General features: G+C 45.1%; 3 protein-coding genes across 7 annotated transcripts; 2 read left to right on the top strand and 1 right to left on the bottom strand.

The window, feature by feature from the left end:
• The first annotated feature begins 530 nt into the window (after nucleotides 1-530).
• On the top strand, nucleotides 531-10911 carry LOC6735874. 3 transcript variants are annotated; one of them, XM_016181307.3, is made up of 4 exons: nucleotides 531-775; nucleotides 9901-10032; nucleotides 10138-10464; nucleotides 10518-10911. In XM_016181307.3, the coding sequence occupies exons 1-4, from the start codon at nucleotides 746-748 to the stop codon at nucleotides 10701-10703; spliced, it is 675 nt and encodes a 224-aa protein (XP_016029239.1). In that variant the 5' UTR covers nucleotides 531-745; the 3' UTR covers nucleotides 10704-10911. The 3 variants fall into 3 exon arrangements, with proteins under 3 accessions (XP_016029239.1, XP_016029238.2, XP_039147244.1); XM_016181306.2 differs by lacking the exon at nucleotides 531-775 and adding an exon at nucleotides 6443-6640; XM_039291310.2 differs by lacking the exon at nucleotides 531-775 and adding an exon at nucleotides 9678-9833.
• Nucleotides 10912-12697: 1786 nt separating this feature from the next.
• LOC6735872 (PE-PGRS family protein PE_PGRS26) lies at nucleotides 12698-19904 on the top strand. Of its 3 annotated transcripts, XM_016181308.3 has the most exons (7): nucleotides 12698-12912; nucleotides 13097-13165; nucleotides 17306-17474; nucleotides 17538-17806; nucleotides 18483-18734; nucleotides 19106-19225; nucleotides 19513-19904. In XM_016181308.3, the coding sequence occupies exons 2-7, from the start codon at nucleotides 13106-13108 to the stop codon at nucleotides 19636-19638; spliced, it is 996 nt and encodes a 331-aa protein (XP_016029235.1). In that variant the 5' UTR covers nucleotides 12698-12912; nucleotides 13097-13105; the 3' UTR covers nucleotides 19639-19904. The 3 variants fall into 3 exon arrangements, with proteins under 3 accessions (XP_016029235.1, XP_016029236.1, XP_016029237.1); XM_016181310.3 differs by lacking the exon at nucleotides 18483-18734 and having other exon boundaries at nucleotides 12700-12912; XM_016181309.3 differs by lacking the exons at nucleotides 18483-18734; nucleotides 19106-19225; nucleotides 19513-19904 and adding an exon at nucleotides 17923-18205.
• Nucleotides 15060-16432, bottom strand: LOC6735873. The gene is made up of 2 exons (XM_002082747.4): nucleotides 16020-16432; nucleotides 15060-15957 (listed from the first exon to the last, which is right to left on the bottom strand). The coding sequence occupies exons 1-2, from the start codon at nucleotides 16248-16250 to the stop codon at nucleotides 15772-15774; spliced, it is 417 nt and encodes a 138-aa protein (XP_002082783.1). The 5' UTR covers nucleotides 16251-16432; the 3' UTR covers nucleotides 15060-15771.
• Nucleotides 19905-24011: the final 4107 nt, after the last annotated feature.

The raw sequence follows: 24011 nt of genomic DNA, 5'->3' as shown, positions 1-24011 counted from the left end.
CACTGTGCAGTCGACTTGCGAAAGGGTTTGATCTGCGCACGCGCAGCGCGCACGAAGAACAGCTGAGCTACGTGCTCGGCTACTTAGCCACCCAGTAAGCAGCGCCCCCCGTTACAGCTCGAGCTCCACTTGCTCCATCCCCACCTCCCCGGAACAGCATACCCACATACCTCCACCCTTCCGAGAGCCCAGAGCAAACACGTTAGGCGCCAACGAAGCCGAGAAACTTGCCTGGCAACCCTCTCGCCGCTCGCCGCTCGCAGTTAGCCGCTCGCAGCTCAGTCCGCTGGAAGTCCGCTCGCCGAAATCCGAAGAAACAGAAACGAAAACGAAAATAAAAAATTGGGTATAATAAGAAGAAAACAAAACGTGAGACGCTTCGTTGCCGGCTTGATTTGGCCTGGCCAGCGCTCGAGAGCCAGGCTTGTATATTGTGTCTCGGAACGGAGATCTGGGGCTCTGGGGGTCGTGGGGTGTGGAGCAGGGGGTCTCTAGTGGCGGGTAAGAGTCTCTTAAGTGCTCAGCTCAGTTCAGTTGCGAATTCCATACAACACGAGTCGGTTGCCTCCGAGCGGTCGGCGTTCTTCACTTCGATTCAGAATTGGCCAAAAAAATAAACTAAATAAATAAAAGCCAAAGTAGCCAGAGAAAAGAAGTTTCGCGATTAGGCGGAAATTAGTCGAGCAAATAGTCATTCAAGTGCGAGTGAAAATCGCGAGTGTATCAATTCGATTGAGTGGCCAAAATGATTGAGCGGCGCAGTCAGCTGGATAAGGTAAAGCCCACTTGCCACACGGAGTTCTGGTCGAAATTCTATTAACTTAAATGGTTTGCGGTCTATTTAATGTTGGCCAAGTCGCAAGAACTTCTCCCTTTTGCCTGGCTCTATTTACGCAACTTTTTTGCATGCGAAATTCGGTTATTGTCTGTGAAAGTTGCACAAATAATGGCAAACTTTAGGCAAAACCTGTGAGTTTTTTGCGAATCTGCTAGTTGCAAAACTTAATAAATTCCTAAAAACAATGTGTAAGCAAAGGCAGGTACGAGTTCTTAAAGTAAATACAACTTTGGTAAACCAACTTTGGTGCTAAAAACTTTATGGAATGTTTGGGGAAAAGTAGAAAATTAATTTTAATTTAATTCTTAAACTAAAACTCAGCACTTCAATGTTGATATGTATAACCAAATCATTTGTAAACAAAGCATTTGTTTAGTGGGCTAAGAACAATGTGTTCTTGCTAAGCAAATATCTGAATATATGCTAAGCAATTAGATTCAGTTAATTTGTATAATTTATTAAATTATAATTCAATTAGAAGCTGGACAAGAGCTCGTGTGCTATATAATATATGCCATCAGGTTTCTGTGACTCTATTAATTGGTTCCCTAAACACTTGGATTATATCATGGGGCAGCAGAGTATCCAAATTCCAAAGAACTGTTTGATATATAGTCCCAACGATACAAGACACAGAACATATTTATTTTCCTGATTGCGATCATCGCAGAGGGTTTAAGTGGATTCACAGAGTGGTCGGACCTCCGATTCAGGTTTTATTCTGGGCCCAGCAGTCTGATTAATCAGCCATGTGCGAGTTTTCCTTTCAGGTTCTAAGCATCTCGCGGATCGCGCGATCCGAGTAGCTGTATCTGTATCTGTATCTGAATCTGCGTCCGCGTATCTGAATATTCGCAAAAGCGAGTGGAGTGAGTCGCTGGTATTCACACACTTGGCAGTGACTCAGTCGTGGCCCAGCTCATTTGCATTTGTTTGGAGTTTAGAACTTTTGCTTTTGTTTGGCCGCCAGTCGGAGCCGAAATGTTTGGCTTCTAATTAATTATGTGCGTGTCGAATTACGTAAGATATTCCGTCTGCGAAACGAAAGTAAGCGCTCAGCTGTCTAATTTATGCGGATTCCCATCGATCGTTTCGCTTACTAAGTATCCAAAAGTATTTAAAGCGCCGCGCGTCACCGCGATCCTCAGTATCTCAGTATGCAGCGGAAATGGCTAAGTATTTTTGGCCAACTGAACGATATTGAGCTATATATAGATATATGTATGTACAAACGTCAGTGGATCTGCGTCACTGCGCACGCCCAGCTGCATTTATATGGAGCTTAAAGTCGGTTCTGAATGAATCGAGATTAGTTCTACATTCTTGACCGTGGTCCGTGTCACGTAGACTTCGCCACCCAGCCACATGGGTACTTAATCTATGGGTGAGTTCTTTGGGAACCCCATATCGTGGTTTCTAAGAAAAACGCAGAGAAGATAAAGTTATATTATTAATGAGGCTCCCAAAACCAAATGAGCAATTGTCTAATTTCAGTTTTAAGGCGTACTAATGACTTCGCTTCCCAGCGGGTTGCAAATTATTTGAAAAAAAAGATACTGAGCTTGTAGAATGGAGGTTGATTAGGAATTCTTCTAACTTTTAAAAGTAAAATTAAATAATGCTGTTTTAAAAATAGCTTTAAAGCCATTAGAATCAAGCAAAAATTTGATAATTTCAATTTTAAATTAAAATTATGCTTACTAATTTGCATTATGATACTAAATTATAATTTATAGAAGCCAATGGGTCAACACACGTAGGCTTATTAAAATTAAACGCCGAATTTAAATTAAGAAACGCATTTGCTTATATATACTTATATCTCTCTCAATTGACGTCAAAGTGCACTGCTTTTGGTATATTTTTTTAAAAACGAATGAAATGAAATTACTTAAATTCTTTTAAGTTGCCAAAAGTATCCATGTTTCATGTTTGTACCAAAAAACATAGTGACCATAGTGACTAAGGAGTAATTGAAATAAACAAACAATATCGCCTTTTCCCAGGCAATCGAAACAAAGCGAATTAATTAAACCGATTTTCGTGTCGAGTGTGTGCGATACTCCTGCGGGTTTATTCAATTGCGATGCGAAGGTGGGTGCTTTTGGCTTTAATTAGCCGCCTGATTAACGATAGCTCGACTAGCTGGATGGTGCCGCCCCCTTGCCGTTCGTTAAGCCCTCTTTAATTGCAGCTAAACTCTGCGAATGAACCTTGTTCATTTCTCCAGAGCACTTGGCGTATTATCTCAATTACGGGTTAGCTAACCGCCGCCACTCGAAACAATAACAAACTTGGCCCGTAATTAAATCAAATCTGCCAAGAAGGAGAGGAAAACGTTAGCATGCCAAATAGTACATTACTGTATATAGTATATACAAACGTACATGTGCGAACATAAACAACAACAACGGCAGGGCAGTCAAACAACAAACGCCGAAGCCGCTAAGCAAATAATCAAACTGGAAAGCGAAAATATGTGGTTATTGCTATGAGTATCTCTAGTAACGTTTATCTGCACGTGTTCGCTTTTTATTTTATTCTTTACTATTCGTTTTTTCTTTGTCTAGTTGCTGGGGAGGGTGGGGCGCACGGAAGGGCGAGAAGAAGAAACGCTAAAAATATCAACCGATTTTTTCCGCCAAAAGGTCACGTACAAAAACAATATCGAAACCCACGCCAAAAAAAAAAGCCAAAAGACGCGATCCAAACAAACAGCAAGAAAGAGCAAGAAAAAGAAAGAGAAAAACGCGTAATGAAATTAAAGCAAAATCCGGCAATCGAGCTTACAGAACGGTAGTGCTTTTTATGAGCGTGTGTGAGTGTCGGTAACCCCAAGCGAAGTCAGGGCCCTCTCGCTCGCACCCGCTCGCCCTTTCGCTCGCTCTTTCGCCATGCTGATTAGCATCGGATTGTACTGTTACTCCGCGACCCTGAGCAATGTCAGCCAGGGGCTCGCAGAAAGGGGGCCCTCTTATGAACTAAGATCTCAATCCTACAGCGTACATAATATTTTTGTTTTCAGTTATTGTTTGAAATCATTTTGAACCACATTTAACCTCTTGCTTTTGTGAACATACCACTCAATTAATTAATTTAATTCATTAACCAAACCCCCCTTCGATAATCCTCTTTTGTAAGCCCCTGCTGCTAACAGTTGACACCCATTTTAAAGTCCAGCTTACATTTGAAACGCATACACAAGTGTTGCCAGCCATAAAAAGAGGTGCAAGAATCGTTGAGCGCCAAATTTGATTGTCGCTTTGTTGTGTTGTTGTTGCCGAGCATCGTTGTTTGGCTATTCAAATTTTATGCATTGTCAGCGGACAACAACAAATGGCACTTCAAAATATATATGAGTTGGTGGGGGGAGGGGGGTAACTTGGAGCCGGCTGGTCATACAATTCAATTTAACGCCATGCCAACCGCCCGGCTATTTGGTTTTCTAGTTCAAGTTGAGGGTCAATAGCTGCTCCGGGCCTGCATTTGGGCCCGGCTTTATGTGTTTGTTTGCAATTTGTAAAATTGGCAAACAAATATTGATTGGCCGGCGAAAAGGCGCAACCAAAATAGCCGTGTCTGCTTATCATCGACTGTGCGAAAATCTCGCAGTTGCCCCACCTCACATGTTTGTATTTAGCCAGTGCAAACTGTACAAGGAGCTAGAGGTGAGGCGTTCCTAAGGGCGCAGCCGGTTCAGCATGATTCACTCCCAGGTTCAATGCATCATCGTCGAGCTAGCTACACAGAGAGAAATTCGAAGGTGGTAACTATTAGTTTTGTAGAGTAATTTTAAAGTGATTAATTTTAGCATGCCACATTTTTGTGGCACGATTATCTCGAGATAATAATAATATTATCGATAATCTTATCTATATATCGATAATGTCTCTAATGATATGTTTTTGTACAATTTAAGTGCATTTTCTGCCAGTGCAGCGACTTAATTCAGTTTTGCAAAGAGGTGGCAAGGTTACGTCCACAAAGGGGGCACTTGAAAACGGCATACGGAATGGGAAATAAATTAAACAAGCTGGAAAGTGGGGGCTACACGTGACTTGCTGTGCTGTGCGGCAGATTAGTAATTTATGCACAAGTAGAGCAGCAAACAATTACTCGGATGACTGATACACAGTGATTCCATGGGCCAAAGGTCCTACCGCCCTTTGCCAGGCGTTATTAATTGGCCAATTGAAATTATCGCTGAGCAAGTGATTTGTCTGCCGTCAAATCCATTTGTATTGGGGTAGATCAGGGCATAATCGAAACAGGTTTAGTCCGTCCAAGAAACGAGCAATCGCCGCAAGATCTCCGTCGTGAGCGAAAAGCTAGCCGATGGAGACGAATAGGGCTGTAAGTTTATTTCCCTGTTAGCTAAGTGATTGATTGCGCTGAAGTAAATATTATTTATTGTTTAAGCCGCTAGCCGCAGCACACAAATTATACGTATTGATGCAGATTTATGCAAATTAGCCTTGGTGGAAGATACACAGATACAGTTTCAGTTTCTTGCCGAATTCACTGAACTTGTTTTGCGTTCGATGCTATTTTTGGCCAGATTTGTTGGTGTGGATTCCAATCTAGCGATAATTATTCAACATCCGTCATATAGTTTAGGATGTATCAAGCCGATTATTTCGTTTACTTTAAAAATAGCCAAATCGACATTCGTTTTTTTCGATATTTTATAGCTTTACGTGTTCCTTGTTGGCACTCACATCTGCATATATTCTCCATATCCGGTTCTGGGGAGGGGGGTGCTGAGTTCAAGGCGGTTCCGGTGATATCCCAGGTGCAGTCTCGTTGTGCACCCAACTCCTCGCCGGCTCAAAGCCATATAACTTTGATGGCCGAAATGGTGGAGCAACGAAACCTGGTCTGTGCGATCGAAACTCGGTCAGACAGTTGAGGTGAGCCACTGATCCGCATCCATTGACATCTGGGAATGGGGTATTCATAGGTGGCTACAGGTTCACTGAACTGCAGTAGCCTACTGCTTGGCATTGGGTGCGAGCGAGAGGGCGAGGCGGCGCTGGGCGTGGGTGCGAAGAGTGCGGCGAATATGTGGGTCAGGCCGACAATTACACTGAAAGTAGGCGGTCCACTTTTCCTCGAACCCGTTTACAGTTACCAGCGCCAGATGCTGAGAAAGCTGCGCACAGAAAGAAATTCACAACTCTCTTTGGCTCTCTTTCTGGGATTTGCACAGTCTCACATTGTCAGAATAGCAGTAATGTTAAACTCTCTTTGACTAAAGTGAAATTAAATTCGTCTGCCTCTCACCTTAGCAATTTGATCTGAGCATCAATGAAGCCATTCAGACCACTGTGCAGAAAAGAGCACAACGAAAGGTGTTCCTGCTCTCTCCATTCTCTTTTGCATCAGCTAACATTCACATTGCAATTTTGCTGATATTGTAACAGCACGCGAGATCTCTTACGCTGTTACATGAACCGCGGGAAAGCAGAGAGTGAAAGAAGTGTACTATCTCCCTCGCGCCCCATTGCAGTCGCATGCACATGCAACCTGTCCAGCTCGCACTCAAGTGCAAACTTTTACATTGCAGTGCTGGAGAGCAGATGTGCTGTATGGCTCTCTTCTTGTAACGGAGGAGCGCGGGCTATAAAAGCGGCGCATGCGCTGCGCGTTTTCCCCAGTCGCGCAGCTGCACTCGAAAAGAACACCTCGTCCGGTGATAAGTTCTGCCTTAAAAGGGAAAACCGACTCGAAATCACTGCCAAAATGACGATGCGAACCACAACGACGACGACGCCGCAGCGCGGCCTCTACATCACAAACGAGGTGAGTTCCTGCTTCGCCAAAAAATAAGCCAAAGTCAGCAGAACAGATGGAATGCGCCGGCACAAAATACATAGTTTGCGGAGTCTGCCGCGGGCACTTTTGATTCCCATTGTGAGTCTACTTTTGATTCTGACTCTGATGCTGCTGCTGATTCTGATGCTGATTCTGATGAGTGGCACTCCGAAACTGGCTGCTAATTAGTGCTGGCTCATTAAAAGCGAGCCCAGGCCAAAACAAGCGAAACTGTTGCTCGGCACTCGAGACCGCTCTTCAGAAAAGCGGGAAAGCCAAAAGCCAGCAGCCAGCAGCCAGAAACCAGAAACCAGGGAACCGGAGAACACCAGCAAAAAGTCGAGCAAACAAATCTGGATCTGAATGCCCGGCTGCCCGGCGTAATTGCGAAACAAAAGCCCCATTTACGCCAGGTCAGATTTCCCGCTCCGGAGCGGGAATATCCAAATTAATAATCAATGAAAACAATTAGCGCGCTGAACGCTTTCGGGGAAAACTCGTTCCTGCTGTCGGATAAGGGCTTGCAGCGCCCAGAATCGGGCGCAATATTGGATTTGAAATGATTAGAATAAATTAGTATTCATTTTGGCGGGCAAACAGCTGGCGGCCGAAAGCTTAAAGAAAGCAACAGTAAAACGCAAACAACAAATATCCAGATTCGCTTAGCCGCCCCGCGGGCAACACGAATGAGAAACAGAGGCTGAAACAAAATCAAATGCAAATTATAAAGAAATAATAATAATAATGTGGCTAATTATGAGTGAAATTTCAGGAAATCAAATAAATGAAAGAAGAACGAAACGAAAAAACCGGTCAGTGGCAGTGGAGCGGAAAACAGAGTGGAAAACGTTAAAGTGTTCGAAAGGAAAAAAAACTCAAATTCAATTATTCAATTTAAAGGGGTTTGGTTCTTTAAAACCCGTAAGGATTAAACATCATCATAAGTCAAGAAATGATTAAATAATATACTCAGCCTGGAGAAACCCCTGCAAACCACTGCATATGGTGGCCAATTAGGAAACGCCTCGAGCTCCTGGCGGCATTCAATACAAATCACTTAGGTGGCCGAGCTAGCGAGCTGCTGCGGTTACCTCATTAGCAAAGTTAAATGAGATGGTGTAATGCCCTCGCCCACTAATATGCAACCGAAACTATAATTAAGCTCGAGCGGCGATGAGGAAGACGCCAGTTGCCACCTGCCACCTGCCACCTGCCCCACCCCCATGGGCTGCAGCCCACTTTGTTGGCAAAGTAATTAACGCTTATTGGCTGCGGACAAACAAGAAGTTCGTGGACTGCCGCCCAATGAACACTCTGCTTATTTTCGTAAATTCAATCTTCTTTTCGAGCATATGCATATGTGTGTCCTGCCATGCGGCCACGCCCCCGCTAAATGTGCGCCTTTGTTTGTTTGCCGCGCGCTTAGACTTCTGTTTGCTCGCCCAATATTTGCCCGACAATTTTTGAGTAAGAATAACAAAAAGATTTTGCGCGCCCAAGCCAACAGAGTCGCAAAAGACCCACAGATTTGTGTGCGGCGATGCTGGGCCATCGATGGCAACAATTACGAGACATCGGGGCGTATGCGTGATTCTGCTAGTCGACATATCACGCATACGCCTCGTATCTCGCATGCAAACGGAAACGTCTCGGCGGGCAAATGATTTTCTTTTTTATTTTGACCAAGTCTGCAGAGCTGGCTGACCGTAATTCAACTTGGCCAGCTGCAAACAGATTCAATTTGCATTGCGAAATGTAAATGCATTGGCCAGAATAAAATCGCATATTCAGGTCTGGCTTCGGAGAACTCTACCTACTACAACCTCGTTGTGTGTCCTTTATTTTCTGGATTTTGTTCGGCTCTTGTCATGCAAATGGAAGCTCACATTCTAACGCACAATTCACTAAGTGAGTGGGTGTATTCGTTGGCTGGAATGAATCAAGCAAAGGACACTGCTCGAGTCCTTGGCCTGTAATTCATTTTAGCTGGGAATAGTTTTTACGTTATTTTAATTGCACGTACGTTACTCTGGCAGAAATCTTTCAATTGCTGGCCAAAGTTGCCAGAATTTTCGTTTTGTAAGTTATCCCTATTTGCATTTTAAATGGTCACAAAAATGTGATAATTATATGGAATATGTAAGCAATTTTCAATACATTTTCCCCGCACTTTCGGCATAAATTTGTAAGCATTTAAAGAGTAAATAAATAAATGTATAACAAATATTGGTTCCAATTGATATGCGCATGATTATGCCAACGCAATGAAATATTCTTTTTTTTAGAAACTCTATTTTTTGTCTTGTTCGAGTCCAGCGAACACGCAGCCCTTGTTATCGCCGCACTATTGATGTGTTCAAGTACAAAGCCAACAGAATCTTTTGGCCAGCAAGGGTCACGGCTGAGATTTGTTTAATTGTTTGTTTAATTAGGCGGCTGCATTTGTGTCAGGGCTGCCGCAGAATCTCTGTTTCGCTTAAATGCCATTCGAGCCACAATTAGACAACAGCAATTGCAGGGTTAAGTGCTCAGCCCCCTCGCAACTCCCAGCCAAAGTCATGGAGTGTCATGGCCCGGTGGACTTGCTTTTGACCTGCTCTGCACTGGCTGCCTTTATGTTGCCATTTTTGATTGCTGTTTTACGAATTACTGTCGAGCCAGACAACTCGAAAGCAAACACAACCCAGACACAGCCATTGATGGATGTGCTGCCCTCTATTTTCGTAACTAAATGCGGGCCCGCAGTTCGCTGAGTTTGGATTTGGATATGGATTTTGATTTAACCTTTCGCCTTGGACGGACCAACGGCTTTCGAAATGCTCGGGGCGGGAAAATTCACTCACTGCCAAGTGGAAAAACTCGATGCATCCAGCTGAAAGCGCAAACTGGTTGCTGCCTGGCCTTGGTCTAATCCACATCTCAGAACCTCCAGCCAGCCAGCCAGCTAGATAGCCAGCCAGTGAGCAGCAGGCAGCAGATTCTGTCTCGGATCTCGACTGCGGTTTCCAAACTTGATACTCGACTGCCATGGCTGCTGGCCAGAATGAAAATCTAGCCGCTGCATATTCGTGCAACTTGACTTTGCAATCACAACGTTTTCGTCCGCGGCGCACCAAACAAGTGCCGTTCAAGTGCGGATTGCCAAGATCAATGTGTCGCCAGCATGAGTTTCAACAATGATGTGGGCTGTAGCGGAGATGACTCAGCTAGATATCCTTAAGTAACCTTTACCACGCCTCTTCTTCCAGATAATCATCACCGCCATGGACCGCTTCGTCTGGTTCGTCCTACTCGTGGTCATGTCCCACCTGGTCACCGAGTTCACCCGCGTCTCTGGATATGCGCGTGGCCAGCGCCACGAGCTGGTGCTGCTGAACGATGTAAGTAGCGAAACCTGATCTCGGGCTATTTGGATGGTAAATAATCATCCAAAAATGTGTGCAGTTTCATTTTGATTCATGTACCAATATATTTTTTCCTTGCAGACGCTGCTGCAGCCCATGCCCGTCCAGAACATGGTGCTCTACCCCAGCCAGGAGTACGGCCAGTACCAGCAGCGACCCTCCTCCTCCGCCTCCGCCTCCGCCTCCTCCTCCATGGGAGCCATGAGCAGCCTGCAGCAGAACGCGGCCTTCCTGCTCAGCAGCTTGGCGGCGGGAGTGAGTCCGGCAAATGGAGCAGTTGCACCCGGAGCAGCGGTGCCCGGCAGCAACGCGGCCATTCTGGCCCTCGGCGATAGCCAACCGGCTCACACGGCCGAGAGCACGTACCCCATGTTCAGCCTGCGTCCGCTGATCGACAGCATTTTCGAGGTGAGTTCACTTGCTGTCCACGCATCACCATCGCTCATCCGCATCCTTTGCAGATTCCGATTTCGACGCTGCGTGCTGTCAACAACCTGGTGGGTCGCCTGACCGGCGGGTATCGCCAGGCGCCGGCGGAAATGGCGCAAAAATCCGTGGCAGCTGGAACGGCGCTGCCGCCCGGCAGGCAAAACCCCACGCTGAGTACCCATCCCAGTGGGCAACGGATGCGCGAGGAGATGGCGTAATCTTGGGCCGCCTTTTTAGCCAGTAGTTGTGCGTGAATGTTGTAGTTTCTGTCAGTGTATGTTTCGAGTGCGTTTTTCGTGTGCATTTTGACCTTTGTGATATATGTGACTTTGCTGTAAGCCTAGACTAAGGATATTTATGTCCAGCCACAAGAAAATTCCAAAAAAATATTAGAGTGTAGAATAAATGTTATGTGTAAAAACAAAATGATATAAAAGAGCTTGTAGTTTTTTGTAGTATGTAAATAGAGGAATTTAATAACAGAAGCTATTTGTTTTGAACAATACAATCAGCAGTTAGTTGCTATTAATTTTTAATCGCCATAACAGCAGGGAATTGTTTACAAACCAAAATGAATTGAATACAGCCCAAGGGCGCTCTATAAATTATTAACTTGGTTAGGATTTTTTGCCGCCGTGTAGCGCGAAAAGCTTGCATACTTTTGGGCCGCGCAGCGAAATGTTTAATCTCTTCACGTGAGATTTGCATACGTCGATGAAAAAGTGATATCAGTTGTTTCATCGATGCAAACATTGCCCGGCTCAATGGCACTCAATTAAAAAATTGCTTTTTTCGGGATTTGGCAAATATTATGACCGCTGGCGAGTCAATAAACGCATATCAGCACTTCCCAATCGATTGAGCATTATGAAAAGGTTATCAAAGAGGAGCAGTGGCACTTCCTGGAATTGAATTCTTCCCACCTACGTTGCTGCCGCAAATTAATTGATTTGTTTTCAATGAAATTTCAATTTGGCAAAAAAAGCTCGTAATTAATGTGGAAAAAGCAGCTGATGAAAAGAACATCGAGCGATTTTTTGCCAACGACTAGCTGCCATTTGCCAAAGAAGAAGTAATCATGCGTGATGGCGATGAAGGGACAAGGGACAAGGCAGCACATCCAATCGGCATTGAATTGAATTTAATTAAATTATATTTCTTCTGCTCGGACCCTTTTCGCTGGCATTTGATTTCGGCCATCGCATTCTAAATCATCCAGCACGTGCGCCTCGGATTTGGCCAAAAGTGGCAGCCAGGGGGTGAATCTCATTAAACGGGCGGCTCTGTTTGTCATTTGAATACCTAATGAAGAAATCGCTGGGACAAAGAAATGGAAATGGACTGGCGAAGAAACCCCAGAACACAGAACACACATCCACAATGGAATCTTGGCCAAAACCAAATGCCCCACCACTCGGCTCTTATTAATTTGTCCAACTGCAATTGGCAAATCCCATTTGCCTGCAGCTTCGTTGAGGCGTAAAGCGAAATAAAACAGAAGAACGAATTTATGGCCCGAATTCGGTCAATTGCACACCGCTTGAAATGCAAACAAAAGGGGGGCGCAGGGGCGTGGCCGGCCGAAAACCGGTTCGCAAATATTGGCCAAATCGGATGCACTTTAATGCGGCTCATGAGTAATGCAGTAGTTTTCCAGCGGCCGATTGTTTTTTGCAACGCTTGCGTTGGGCATGGAAAATCGGAAGTTGATTTCGCTTTGATTAACTTCGAGGTTTAATTGATTGTGCGTGGCAGTGAACTTTATTCCACAATCGAATACTTGAGAAATTCTGCTCAGCCTGTGTGTATAAACCTCTTTTTACATTAGTATTCGCTTTCTAATTTATGCATTTTTGTAAGAATTTTGCCAACTCATTAGCTGCGTAAGATGATATGAAGATGAATAAATGTTCAAGATCACCACTCAGGAGTTTTGGTTGGTTGTTCCTCCTCTCTTCTGATGCCCAATTCACAGCTCAGGCCACTCAGTCATGTCTGAGTTGTTGCCAAATTCTCGCCGAGTTGTTAGGACAGGTGCTGGCCAAGTGCTAATAGGTCGTCGAAACAAAGTAACCGAAAATCTTGCATCATCATTGCAGCGTCCAGAGTTCCCTGAGTTGCAAAGATAATGGCATATACTATGCAGGGGAAGAGGCAGCAGCCAGAACCCTGTGCCCAGCTCCTATATAAATAGACCCAGCATACTGGATTGCGACACATTTCCAGTTTCGCCAGGCATTACAAGCACCAGAAATCTCCCACTCCCCGCGGCAGAATTCAAGTTTAAGCCCGGCTCAAGCCACTCGACCACTCAGTTCACAGCGGAATCGCGTCGCGACAACAACGAGCAGCTCAGACTGAAACTCAGATTCAGACTCGCGAAGTGAAGTAATTTAAAACAATAACAACGGAAAGCGTCTAGGAAAGGTACGGCAGAAGCCGAGCTTTGTTAATTAATCAACCGAGTTGAGTTGAGCTAGCATGTGAAAGCCGCACAATTATGCTTGACCGCTCCCAGCTGAAGTGCGAGGAAGAATTCCCGCCGACGCGACTCGCATACAAATCGGAGTAGCGTAGAACTGATTCCGATTTCGGATTCTTTGTCTTCCAGGTGCGCAGTATGATCGTCTTACTCGGAGCACTCTGTCTGCTGCAGACGGCTAGCTTGGTGCCGGCACAGGTGAGTCCCGAAATTAATTAGGCCTCTTGCCGCCCGACACCTGCCACATGCCACATGCCACATGCCACCTGCCACCGAAACCAAAAGCGAACTGCATTGTTGGCCAAGGTAATCAACTGGCAGTCAGTCGGTTATCGGGTGACCAGGTTCCTGAATATGCAGCCCATTTACCAGTTTACTCACAAATATTCCATTACTCAGACTGTGCATACATTAACTTAATTAATAGTTCAATCGATGAATTGCACATTTCGCAGAGAAAGAAATAATGCAATCGTACTAGATGCTTTTCCATTACGAACTATTAGAAGATCTGTATTTTATGTTTAATTTCTCTGTTGACTATTGTCACAAGCTTGATTTGCGAAAGTGAAGCCCTGAAAATGTGATTTTCCCGCGGATTGAGAATGCCTGCCTCCCATTTTCCGGCTTTCAACGAGATTACTCGAAATGTGAGTCCGCATCAGAATCCGAATCAGAATCGCTGTCCATCAGGGCCAGAGTGCGAAAATCAATGCCGTTTTCAAAACGCGCGCGGATGATTTTGTTTTGCGGTCCGCTGTCGCAAATGGAAGGCGAAAGGTCATAGTGCAACATTCGGTTTCGGCGCGAACTTTGCCACATTGCCTAAACCGTTGCACAATGCCCGTCGTCCGGCAATTAAGAATTTTTAGTGCGCGATTCCGCCTCTAATTGCGGGCCAAGGCGAAAACGCTCGCTGGGTTTTCTTAACTGCCTGGAATACCTGCAATTACACGGTGTACTCAACACCACTCGCTTATCATTAATATCGGCCTCACGAGTCGCGACCAACTAACTAAGCATCATTTTAATAACCACGACTGACGCCGCTGACCAAGTGCTTCCCGTTTTAGTGGCCACCTTGAACTTTGGCGGCCTGTGCTGACTAATATCAAAATAATTGCATTTTTCAGCACTCATTACTCATACGCAGTGTTGCACACGACGGCTGTTGAATAGCGTCGGTATTTCATGGTAATTAAAGGCTTAAGTCGGCAATATCATGTTCAATGGCTTCTATTTCATTAGTTTGTGAGCTGTAATCGAAAACATATAGGATTCGTGTTTAAATGCCTGTGCTAAACTGACTTGATTTAGGTTTGTTAAAATTTCCAGTGTTTATTTCTCTGACCAATGGAATTTTCACACCTCGTGGCTGAAAATAATATTTCTTTCTTCTCCCGTTCTCTTTCGTTGGGATTTTTTTTCTGGCCAAAAAGTTTATTTCTATTTGCGGCCCGAGGGCTACAAGAATTTAGATTTTAATCAACGCATGCATGAAATTTGCATTTGCCAGCTAAGTGGAAAGTGGAAAACCCCAGAAAAAGCGTTGTTTATTTTCAGCGCGGGTCGTGGGAATCGAAATTAAGAGCACACGTAAAAAGTCCTGAGAAGGGTTTTCCCGCCAGCCGGCGAAGGATACAATGCGAGGCGGCCTTTCCCTGGAATTCATGCAAATTACTGGCCATTCCATTTCCAGTTCGCAGGCTCCGCGAAGAAATCCTTTCACTGGCTTCTTTATCTGTGTGTCATGAACCGAGCTTATGAATTTTGGCCAATCTCTAATCTACCAACCGCAGAACTCAATTACTGTCAACTTGAATTAGCCGAACACAATTGCGGTGCTTTACTGCCCATTGCGATTTTTATCCGAGTAATGGATGGTCTGCAAATAGAGATTTTAGAGTGTTTCACAAAATGATTTGAAAGCAAACAAAAGATCTGCATGCACACACACACATACGATTAATTTACATTTGTTGTTTACAGAACAATAAAACAAATCAATTATTGCGTTGATTTACCCACACACACATTCCACACGCATTTCGCTCACAGCTGAAATTTTACAATTCATGTTTTACAATTCGTGTTTTGTTTCGAGCGAAAGTTTATTATGACGTCCGACTTGTTAGACTTATTACATTTTAATTAAACAAATTCAAGCTCGTGCATCTGGCAGCAATGCAAAAATGGACTTATTAAGGCTGAAATGCACTGAAAGGCAAAATTTAAGGCAAGAGATGCCCGCAGCTTACAGGTTTTTCATAGTAACATAGTTACAAACTTACTACACATTTCCATAATATTATAAAAACCCGACTGCCTTTAAGCGACATCCGAACTTCACAACCCCTGGCAACTTTCAACTTTAAATGTTATTACGTTGTTCAGAGCGAATTACAAAGTTTTCAGTCCACAGAGCAGATAAAAACCTATCATTTGCTATAGCAACCTATAGGATCTGAGGTAATAAATACAATCTGAAGATGTAAAGATATCTTTGAATATAGAGATGGGCGTGGGAAGTTCAGTGTTGCAAATGTTTCATTTGTACTTCAAATAGTGCTATCTACTAACTTACTCATATTTCACATAAGGGAATATATTCTATGTGGAATATTTGAAATTTGTTTACTTAAAATATATACTAATTCAAGCTAATATATGTGCTTGTTGTATCTCGAAGATACAACACTTTTTCCTATGTGCTCTTGGCTTGCACAGCTGAAAGCTCCGTACACTAATTGATATTTACAACAATGGGTCTGGGACTGACTGACTGCTACAAGATAGCAAACAGCCTACAGGTCCACTCCGTAGATGGACACCTCGAGATGAGCCGCCTGCTCCTCGGAGTTCGGAAGTCGCCGGCAGTGGAGGACCACAAACTGCTGGCCAATGCCGCCAGCCGTGAGCAGGGCCTCCGCTCCATCGGCGCCTAGATCCTCGACATGCACACCCGTAATCCGGTAGTTATCGCTGGCGTTCTGCCGGAGATTCCCAAGGAGATTAAGCAATTTGCCGCCAAGTGGCTAGCTGTAAGTCTCACCTCCAGGCCGTAGGCCACATCTCGGCCGGGGGTCCCCGGCGGCAAGTAAACATCTTCGGTGTGCAGCACGCTGGCGTATTTGTTGACATGGCCCCAGGTGACCGAGGCGGCGTTGCCGAGCAGCACCTGCCCAGGTAGCAAACAGAGCAGCACCACCAGCCACAGCAGCCGCATCGGAAACATCCCGAACATCGCTGGCAACCATTCCCACTCCCACGCCCTTGTCAACATGGCGACATGTGTCCGCCCTCGTTGCTCCGCTCCTTTCGGACTCTCTTGATGATGATTCGCTGCTGTCTCTGGCTGGCCACCACCTCCGCCTCCTCCTCCAGTCGGCGTGTGAAACTCAAATGAGCTGCCGTCGCAGGTTAAATATTGTCGTTGTGTCTGCCTGGAAAAACTCTTATCGGCGGCAGGTGTGGAAGGCTCTCCCACTCGCTCTCTCTCTCTTGGCCGGGGCCATTCACTAGTTTCACACTTCTGGCACACTATCAAAAGTGGGGTATATCAGACTGCTAAACCAATACGTTACCTATATGCCAACAAACTTGAATAGTACTAAAAATCACACATGATTTGTAGTTGTAGTTACACCTTGGTATTCATAGCTGATGATAACTTTACAATATGATTATAAATATTTGCAGAGTAGTATATATTGTATATAAACTAGAGGTAGGGAGTTCATAGTTCCCCATAGCACTAAGTAAACTACGCAGCACACATTTGTTTGCTACCTGTTAACTGTCACAATTATTGATAACTGCTTTGGAGTCCGCTCGCTGTGCTCATTACTATTATCTAGCACTCGCTCAAGTTGTCGTTATCAGCGGATCGGTGTTTTGTAGCCGGGTGTAATGCCAGCTTATCTGTAGTTCTGTACAGCCTAGTTCTTGCTGCTCTGCGATGACGGGCAAACGAGCTGTGCAAATGTTTATCAACGTTTCAAAGCTGTCCAAATATGTATCTGCGCTGCAGAACTTGCGACCTTCACCGATTTGAGCCGCTGAGAAATTCCGCCTAAATTGATTAACACAGAGCAACACACGAAATGTTTGCAAACTCGGTTAAGCGGGCACAAAGGGTGTTTGCCCGCCTTTCCGGGCCGGCCAAAGTTGGGCCACAACTTGGCAACTATTAGTGAAAAGGCGGGGCGGACAAAACATCTTGGGCCGAAATGTGGCCGGAGGGCGAAACGCGAAGGTCGTGGGCAACTTTGAATAGCATTAAGTATACGCAACGTGGCCAGAAGTTTGTGCTAAAGCTCTCGCATTTTCACCCCGCAGCTGTTTACGCTGCGCGATGGCAAGGTGGGCGTGAACTTCGCTGGATATCACGCGGATGCGGGACTCGGCGGACTCCTCACGGGCAACTCCGCCCACGGCGGACTCAGCGCCTCGGCCGGAACTCCTTGGGGCTCCCGGGCAGCCGCCGGTCTGGGCGGCAATCTGGATGGTGGGTCCTGCTCCTAATTGATTCGATTTACATGCCAGATAACCCACTACTCCTCCTCCGCAGGACGCGCAGCCGGCGTGGGCTACGCCGCCGCCCAGGCCAATCCCTCGGTGGGGGCCAGTGCGCTTCTGGGCGGCAGCGCCGGCGAGCACGGCTACATCGGAGCCGAGGCGCACAGTCCTGGTCGCACCCTGGTCTCCTCCTCGCAGCACTCCGTCCAGCCGGCATATCCTGCTGATCCTGTGCCCGCGTCACCCACCTCCGGCCCCGTCGTCACCAGCCACATCCAGAAGGTAAAGCCGCCCAAGAAGTACTCGCTGATCCACCAAGATGTAAGTAGTTGAGAGGTTTAATAAATATTACTTTTTTATCAATACGGATTATAAAGAGTTACAATCTCTATTATTCATATCCATAACATTCCAAAACGTATTTTTCATAAAATCAGGACCGTGCCTAGTTGCTTTTGCCGAGCTAAATAAGTATATCTTTTGTAAAATAATAGTTGGTTATGAGGGTAGCAAAGGTATTTTATATACTAATTAAAATGAGATTTCAGGCTAGCTCTTGTTTTTGAATCCACCCATCAATATATCGGGAAAAGTAATGGTCGGTTCAGTCAGCTTTCGTTTCATTCCCGAGATAAGTTTAACAACAAGTTTAGAAGTATGGTTATCGAAATTTCAGCAAGATGTTTACAGCGCTTCCGAAAGTATTAAAAGTGTTTTGCTCGAAAGTTGTTTGCGCATCCCTTCGAGTTGAAAAGTGCTTAAAAGATTTCCCACAAAATTAAAGCTGCATCATTTCGCTCGTAAGCCATGTTAGTGAAGTTAAATGGGGGAATTCGGTGCTGAACGGCTTTTCAATTGCGAAATTCCTGGCTATAAATCGCCGACTAGTGTTTAACTAGGGCGTGCGGTTAAATATTGATCAACGCCCTCGTGTCGGCCAGCCAACAACAAGCAATCAATCCAATCCAACCAAATCCACCCGCCATTGATGTTTTAGCCGGACCGCAGCGAAATCATTGAAAATCATGTTAAAGCGGCCGCAGATGCCGATGCGGTGGATAACCACCAGCTGCCCCGCCCGCCGGCCACGCCCACCTCGCTGATAATTGTCAAGCGACCACGCGCACATGCAAAGCGACAACGACAGCGGCAACGTGTCGTATACGTGATGCAGCAGCAGCAGCAGCAGGAGGAGCAGCAAATTCCGGACGAGGAAGCCCAAAAGGACGCGCCGCAGTCGACCGTTGAGGTAAAACCAAATGCGGTGCGGACATAGATACACAGATACAGATACAGATACGGATACAGATACACTCCCACACACTCACAGGCGCACACAGGCACACACACTTTGGCACTCTTAAACGCAAACAAATTGTTTGGCTTTTTGGTGGAGCTGGATGCCGAAACTTTCGCTTTGTGGCAGTAATTTTATTTGAAAACATTTGCGGACACTGCGGGCGATGGCGGGGGAGGGGTCAGCTGCTACCCAGCATTATTATTTCCGTGAAATATATTTTAATACAATTTTCATTTATCACCCCCGTTCACCTGCTGCATGCGCTGTCCTCGTCCTTTGCAAGTAATTCCCCCAACTCACGAACCTCCCTCCATTCGCAGGCGAGGAGCGAGGCCAAGGTGGTCCAGGCCCACAAGTACAAGTCCGTCCAGCGACCCCAGGCCGTGAACAATCGCTTCCTGGCACCACAGGCCCAAGGACCCGTGGGCCTGGCCCTCGATGTAAGTATGAAATCGCGAAGGATATACACAGGATGAGCCTGGTTTCGAGGTAGATTCTGCAGCACAAGCAAGCTATCTTTAGTTGAAAGACGTGTTTAAGTATAAATCGGTAACTTAACTTATAATTAAAGCGGCTGAGTACTTTATAGTTTAGTTTTAAATATTCATTGTTCAGCTTTAAAAGCTGCTTAATACATTCTAAAATATTATTATAAAGAGTTTGTTTAGGTATCACGATTAAGAAGATTATTCCTTAAATGTCAATAATATTGTAACTCCCCCTTTAGATTCCCATTGGCATCCTGCGCTCCCTGCAGCAATCCTTGGGCGCCCTGGGCGGAGGAGCAGTTCCTCAGCAGCCAGCAGCTGCAGCTGCAGTTGCAGGTGCACAGGCCAATGCCCACAACCACTAGAGATGTAGTTTCCAGATTCGTACAGGAGGAACTAATAAAGTATCTGCACACTGGACAGAACAAATTCGATTGAGCAGAGATTAAACAGTATGATTTGCCATTAGTCATTACCCAAAATCAACCTACGAGCTGAGAAAGCAAATAATTGCTGACAACAGTGAACGCACATATTCAAGGAATCTACCAATTCAATAAAAGTAAAATTGCACTATGACAAATTAAGTAAGGTGCAAACCTCTAATAAATTCACTTGCATTGCTAGTCTACACATAACTTGTTTGATTACCAATCAATATATGTATTGTTTCACTTAGCTGGTGTGCACTGTATAACCCGCTCTAAACTGCTGTCAACTAATTGATTGTGTTGAAAGCTGTCACTCTTTATACTCCCAACATTGAAATACAAGATGAGTTCGCTTTTGAATTGTTTTTCCTGGAAAATGTTAATTTCTTTCTTTGCTGAGGCCGAGCAATTCACTTCCGGCTTATCCGTCAATTATTAAGTTGGACAGAGCACTCAACTCCTGGTTGTCTGGTGTTTACTTGGTGATTACCCGGCGAGAATGGAATTCAAATCTTTCCTGGTCGGTTGGTCGGCGATTAAAAGGGTCCTGCCTGGCGCCATTAAATCCAGTGCCGCAACATAATGCAGGCAAATGAATCGAAAAAGGGGAACCACCACATTTCGCAGACAGGAACTGTGGAAATTCGCTGGAAAATCAAGCAGGACGAGGCACAGGACCTGCTGTTTATTTAGGAAATGTGCGAGTATGTGGAAGATCCAGACCCCAGACAAGATATGGCACACACACGCACACACACTAAGTGTGGGGCAGCAAAATATTTCACACTCTGCAACCGCAGGCACTCGGCTGCCCCAAATTTAGATGGCGTGTGGGGCCAAAAGTGTGGGGCTCGCACCTAAACGAATGCAGGACACTATGTGTACTACACTAGTTTGCATTGTGTGAGTGTGCTTAAATACTCGCCGGGCTTTTATGCTCCTAACCCTCGAAAAGTCATGACTTTCAGGGCGGGCGGAGGATGTCGGTCACGGGGGTCAGTTTGTTTGGGTTACGGCCGGTGGTTTAGTTGCCGCTATTTAAATTTCTTAATTACTGCCCGGCCGAGAATTTATTGGCCGTTAGTCGCTGTACTAAGCTCTCAATGGGCCTCCTCCTTCGGCCCTCAGAATGTCCATCCGCTGGACACATGAGTGTGCAACAGGCTCCTGGTGGAGTCGCCTGCATTTTGAGCTGTGTGAACAGGACACGTTAAATTAAATGAAAACAGGAGGAAACAAGCCATTGTTGCTGCTCATAAAACATGAAAGAGAATTTTTAATGTCTCGGCTTTTTCCGGATTAGACAAAGCCTATGGGATGGACTTCAATATTGGTTTCAAAAGCTGCTCCTCTAGCCAGAGCGCATTAAAGGCTAATCAGAAATTGTTTCAGTGGGCTTTTCAAAGAACTAAAAATAATAATTTCCAAGTCGCAGGAATGACGCAACATCAAATAAAGTGGCACAGACATCATCAGGAGTAATTTTCTTAAAGTTTGTTGGACTTTACTTTACACTGCTAATTTGCCACAAGCAGCAAGCGTGAATAAATTCATTTTCTTAGCTGGATCCACCTGAAAAGCGTATTTCCAATTAAACTCATGAATGAGCTGCCATACATCACTTTAATCATAAGTAATATCCTTGCCAACTTTGCAGGAGCGCCAGCAAGGATGCCACGCACATAACTTAAATTTCTTTAAAAGCCAAAATGGCCCCCCGGATATATGGCCTATAATGTTATGCATATAGACACACATAGTTGGTTTTTTATGTGTGGTGGCCCAAAATCAACAGGACGTTTTCTGCGATTTTCGCTGCTCTTTTTTCCCAGGACCCCGAAGAAACGAAGCGGTGAAAAACCAAGAGCCCGGGGTCAAAGGCGTCCGAAATCGAGCTCGACTCGTGGGTCGCGGTTGCCTCATTAAATTTAACGCACGTGCCGCACAAATTATGTTTACCCACACACACACACACACACCGGCTGGCCGACGTACATTTAAACATTTTCCTAATTTAGAGTTCGGCACAAAGAAAAGCGTTAGTGGAGAATTGAAAAGGTTCTTTTGGATTTTATTTTGTCTACAATTTACGTGGGCCAGCAGAACGAATGAATAGGTGGCAGGTTAAATCATTCAACAAATGTGCTCGCCCACACACACACACATACATACACACACACACACAGACGTACTGGGAAACCACACACACTTGTGCTTATTAAGTTGCCTTCTTTTGAGCGCCCGAAGGTAGGCAACATAAAATTTGTGTAATTTGCCGACGAGACGAGGACCGCACTCCAAATTGAGCTGTGCGCTTTAAGTTGCAAGGGAATCGAATTTCCCAGCCATATGGGTTCATTCTTTATTTCGCCACTCTGCTTAATTAGAGAGAATCAATTTACCATTCATATGGTTGGATTTTGTTACCTCAACCAAAGACCATGTTTAATTGAAGGTAAATGAATAGTTTTCAATTGAATAAAGATATGATATACAAACGAATTTACTGCAGTGGAATTCATTTACATTTGGCTTACTTTTCGGCCAAGGAAACACTGCTCGTCTTGTTTACAATTAGCTATTTCCGTAATCACCTTAAAAATAAACTTGGCTATGCGCATTAGGAGTAGATTGGAAGTTGGTAGCCGTGAGGAAATCGTTGCCGGGACAACGGTGCGTATGCTTGCTATTCAGCTCCATCGCCAGGTAACTAACTGCGGCAGCTATAAATATTCAGTGGCCCGGCTTACGCAGATCGAGTGCATAACTGCCAGAGCATAAATATTCATAAATCCAACAGGACCTTGTGCGCCAGCTCCAAAATGGAAGCAATGCCGAACTTCGAGTCGCTTTTGATTAAAGCTTCCCATAGCCTAAGCGGCGAAACTGGCAAGCAAACGTGCCAGCCGAGTTCATACAAGTACATTGTACATGGCAGCCAAATATGCGCTGTCTGCATTATTAATGAGTTGACTCCATTTAATTGAAGCAATGTGATTGCGGCCATTGCGACAGCTGGCGAAGGGCGGTGGCTCCGCGGGCGTGTCCTGATCCGGACGGGCTGAACACCTGTCCTTGCTGGGCATATGCAAATTCGGCTTGCCACGTGCTCCGGGCACAGGAGCCTCCGCCTCCGCCTCCGCTTTCCACGGAAGTCGACACCGGGCTACAAATGTCAACATTCAGTTGTGAGCGCGAGTTATATCCTGTGGATGTATGTGGTCCCACCGCAAAATAATTAAACTTTCAGGCAGCGAAATGGGAATTTAAACTGCAGCGAATAAAGGAATTTCATTACATTAACATACTATTCGCTGAAAAGGTAAGTAAGTAAGTGTAGACTGTTTAAAAAACAAGTATATCAACTTGTTGAAATATAACTCTTACATAATTTAAATACTCCAAATTCCATTTAAAAATCTTTGGGTATGCAAGGAATTCTTCCACAATATACATTTAACTTTCATAATACAGCTTTAAAACTATTTTAGAGTGTAGCCTTCACTTGTAAGCACATCTGAGGGTATTACCCTCTTCGATATTCATCGCCCAAGGCACTTTAAATATTTTATGTTCAAACGTAAATAACCCAAACTAAAGGGTGTTCTGGGAACATGTATTTCCTTACCTTAGCCAACTGTACAGCCCAATAATTCGTGGCCGTAACTGAAAGTCGTAAACCTCTCGAGCTCAAGCTAACCGCAAGTTCTGAGAACTCTGTCAACAGGTCCTGGCTGCAATCAGTTGCTTCCTTTGCTCCCTGTGATTGAAATGGCATTTAATGTGCCATATTTTCATTTGAATATTGTATTGAATGCTGTGTTCACTAGCAGCCGATGAAAATTATGGAGAGCCTCGCGATAAACCGCAAAACCAAACCACAAAATCCCTCCGGTCGCAAAAGACAGTGATTTAAATCGGAGCCGAATAATTTAAGGCTGCGGCCACCGAAACGATTGAATTGCAACAGCTTTCGCTGAGAAAATAAACTCCGGAGTCGAGTTACGCTGAAAAACGCGCCGAAATCGTGGGGCAAAAAGTGTTTCCGTTTCCGTTGTGCAGTGCCTTTCGGTAATAAAATCATAAATCCCCAGGCGAAAAGTGGGTGGCAGCAGGTGGAGAAGGGGAGCAGAAGGAGCTGCCGAAAATGCGGAGTTCGGGTCAGGAAGCGGAAGTAATGCTGGCCCGTCTTGGACTTAACCTTTGTCTTCGCCGCTTTTTGTGCGCGTGGCTGCGAGGATTCGCGGCCATGAATGATTGCAGTTTAAACTCGGAGACTCGGAGCTCGCTGTAACACTTTCGCGGAG

The sequence above is a fragment of the Drosophila simulans genome, chromosome 2R (assembly GCF_016746395.2).
Source record: "Drosophila simulans strain w501 chromosome 2R, Prin_Dsim_3.1, whole genome shotgun sequence".
NCBI classification, from domain to species: Eukaryota; Metazoa; Arthropoda; class Insecta; order Diptera; family Drosophilidae; genus Drosophila; species Drosophila simulans.
This window is presented reverse-complemented; position numbering and strand designations above follow the sequence as displayed.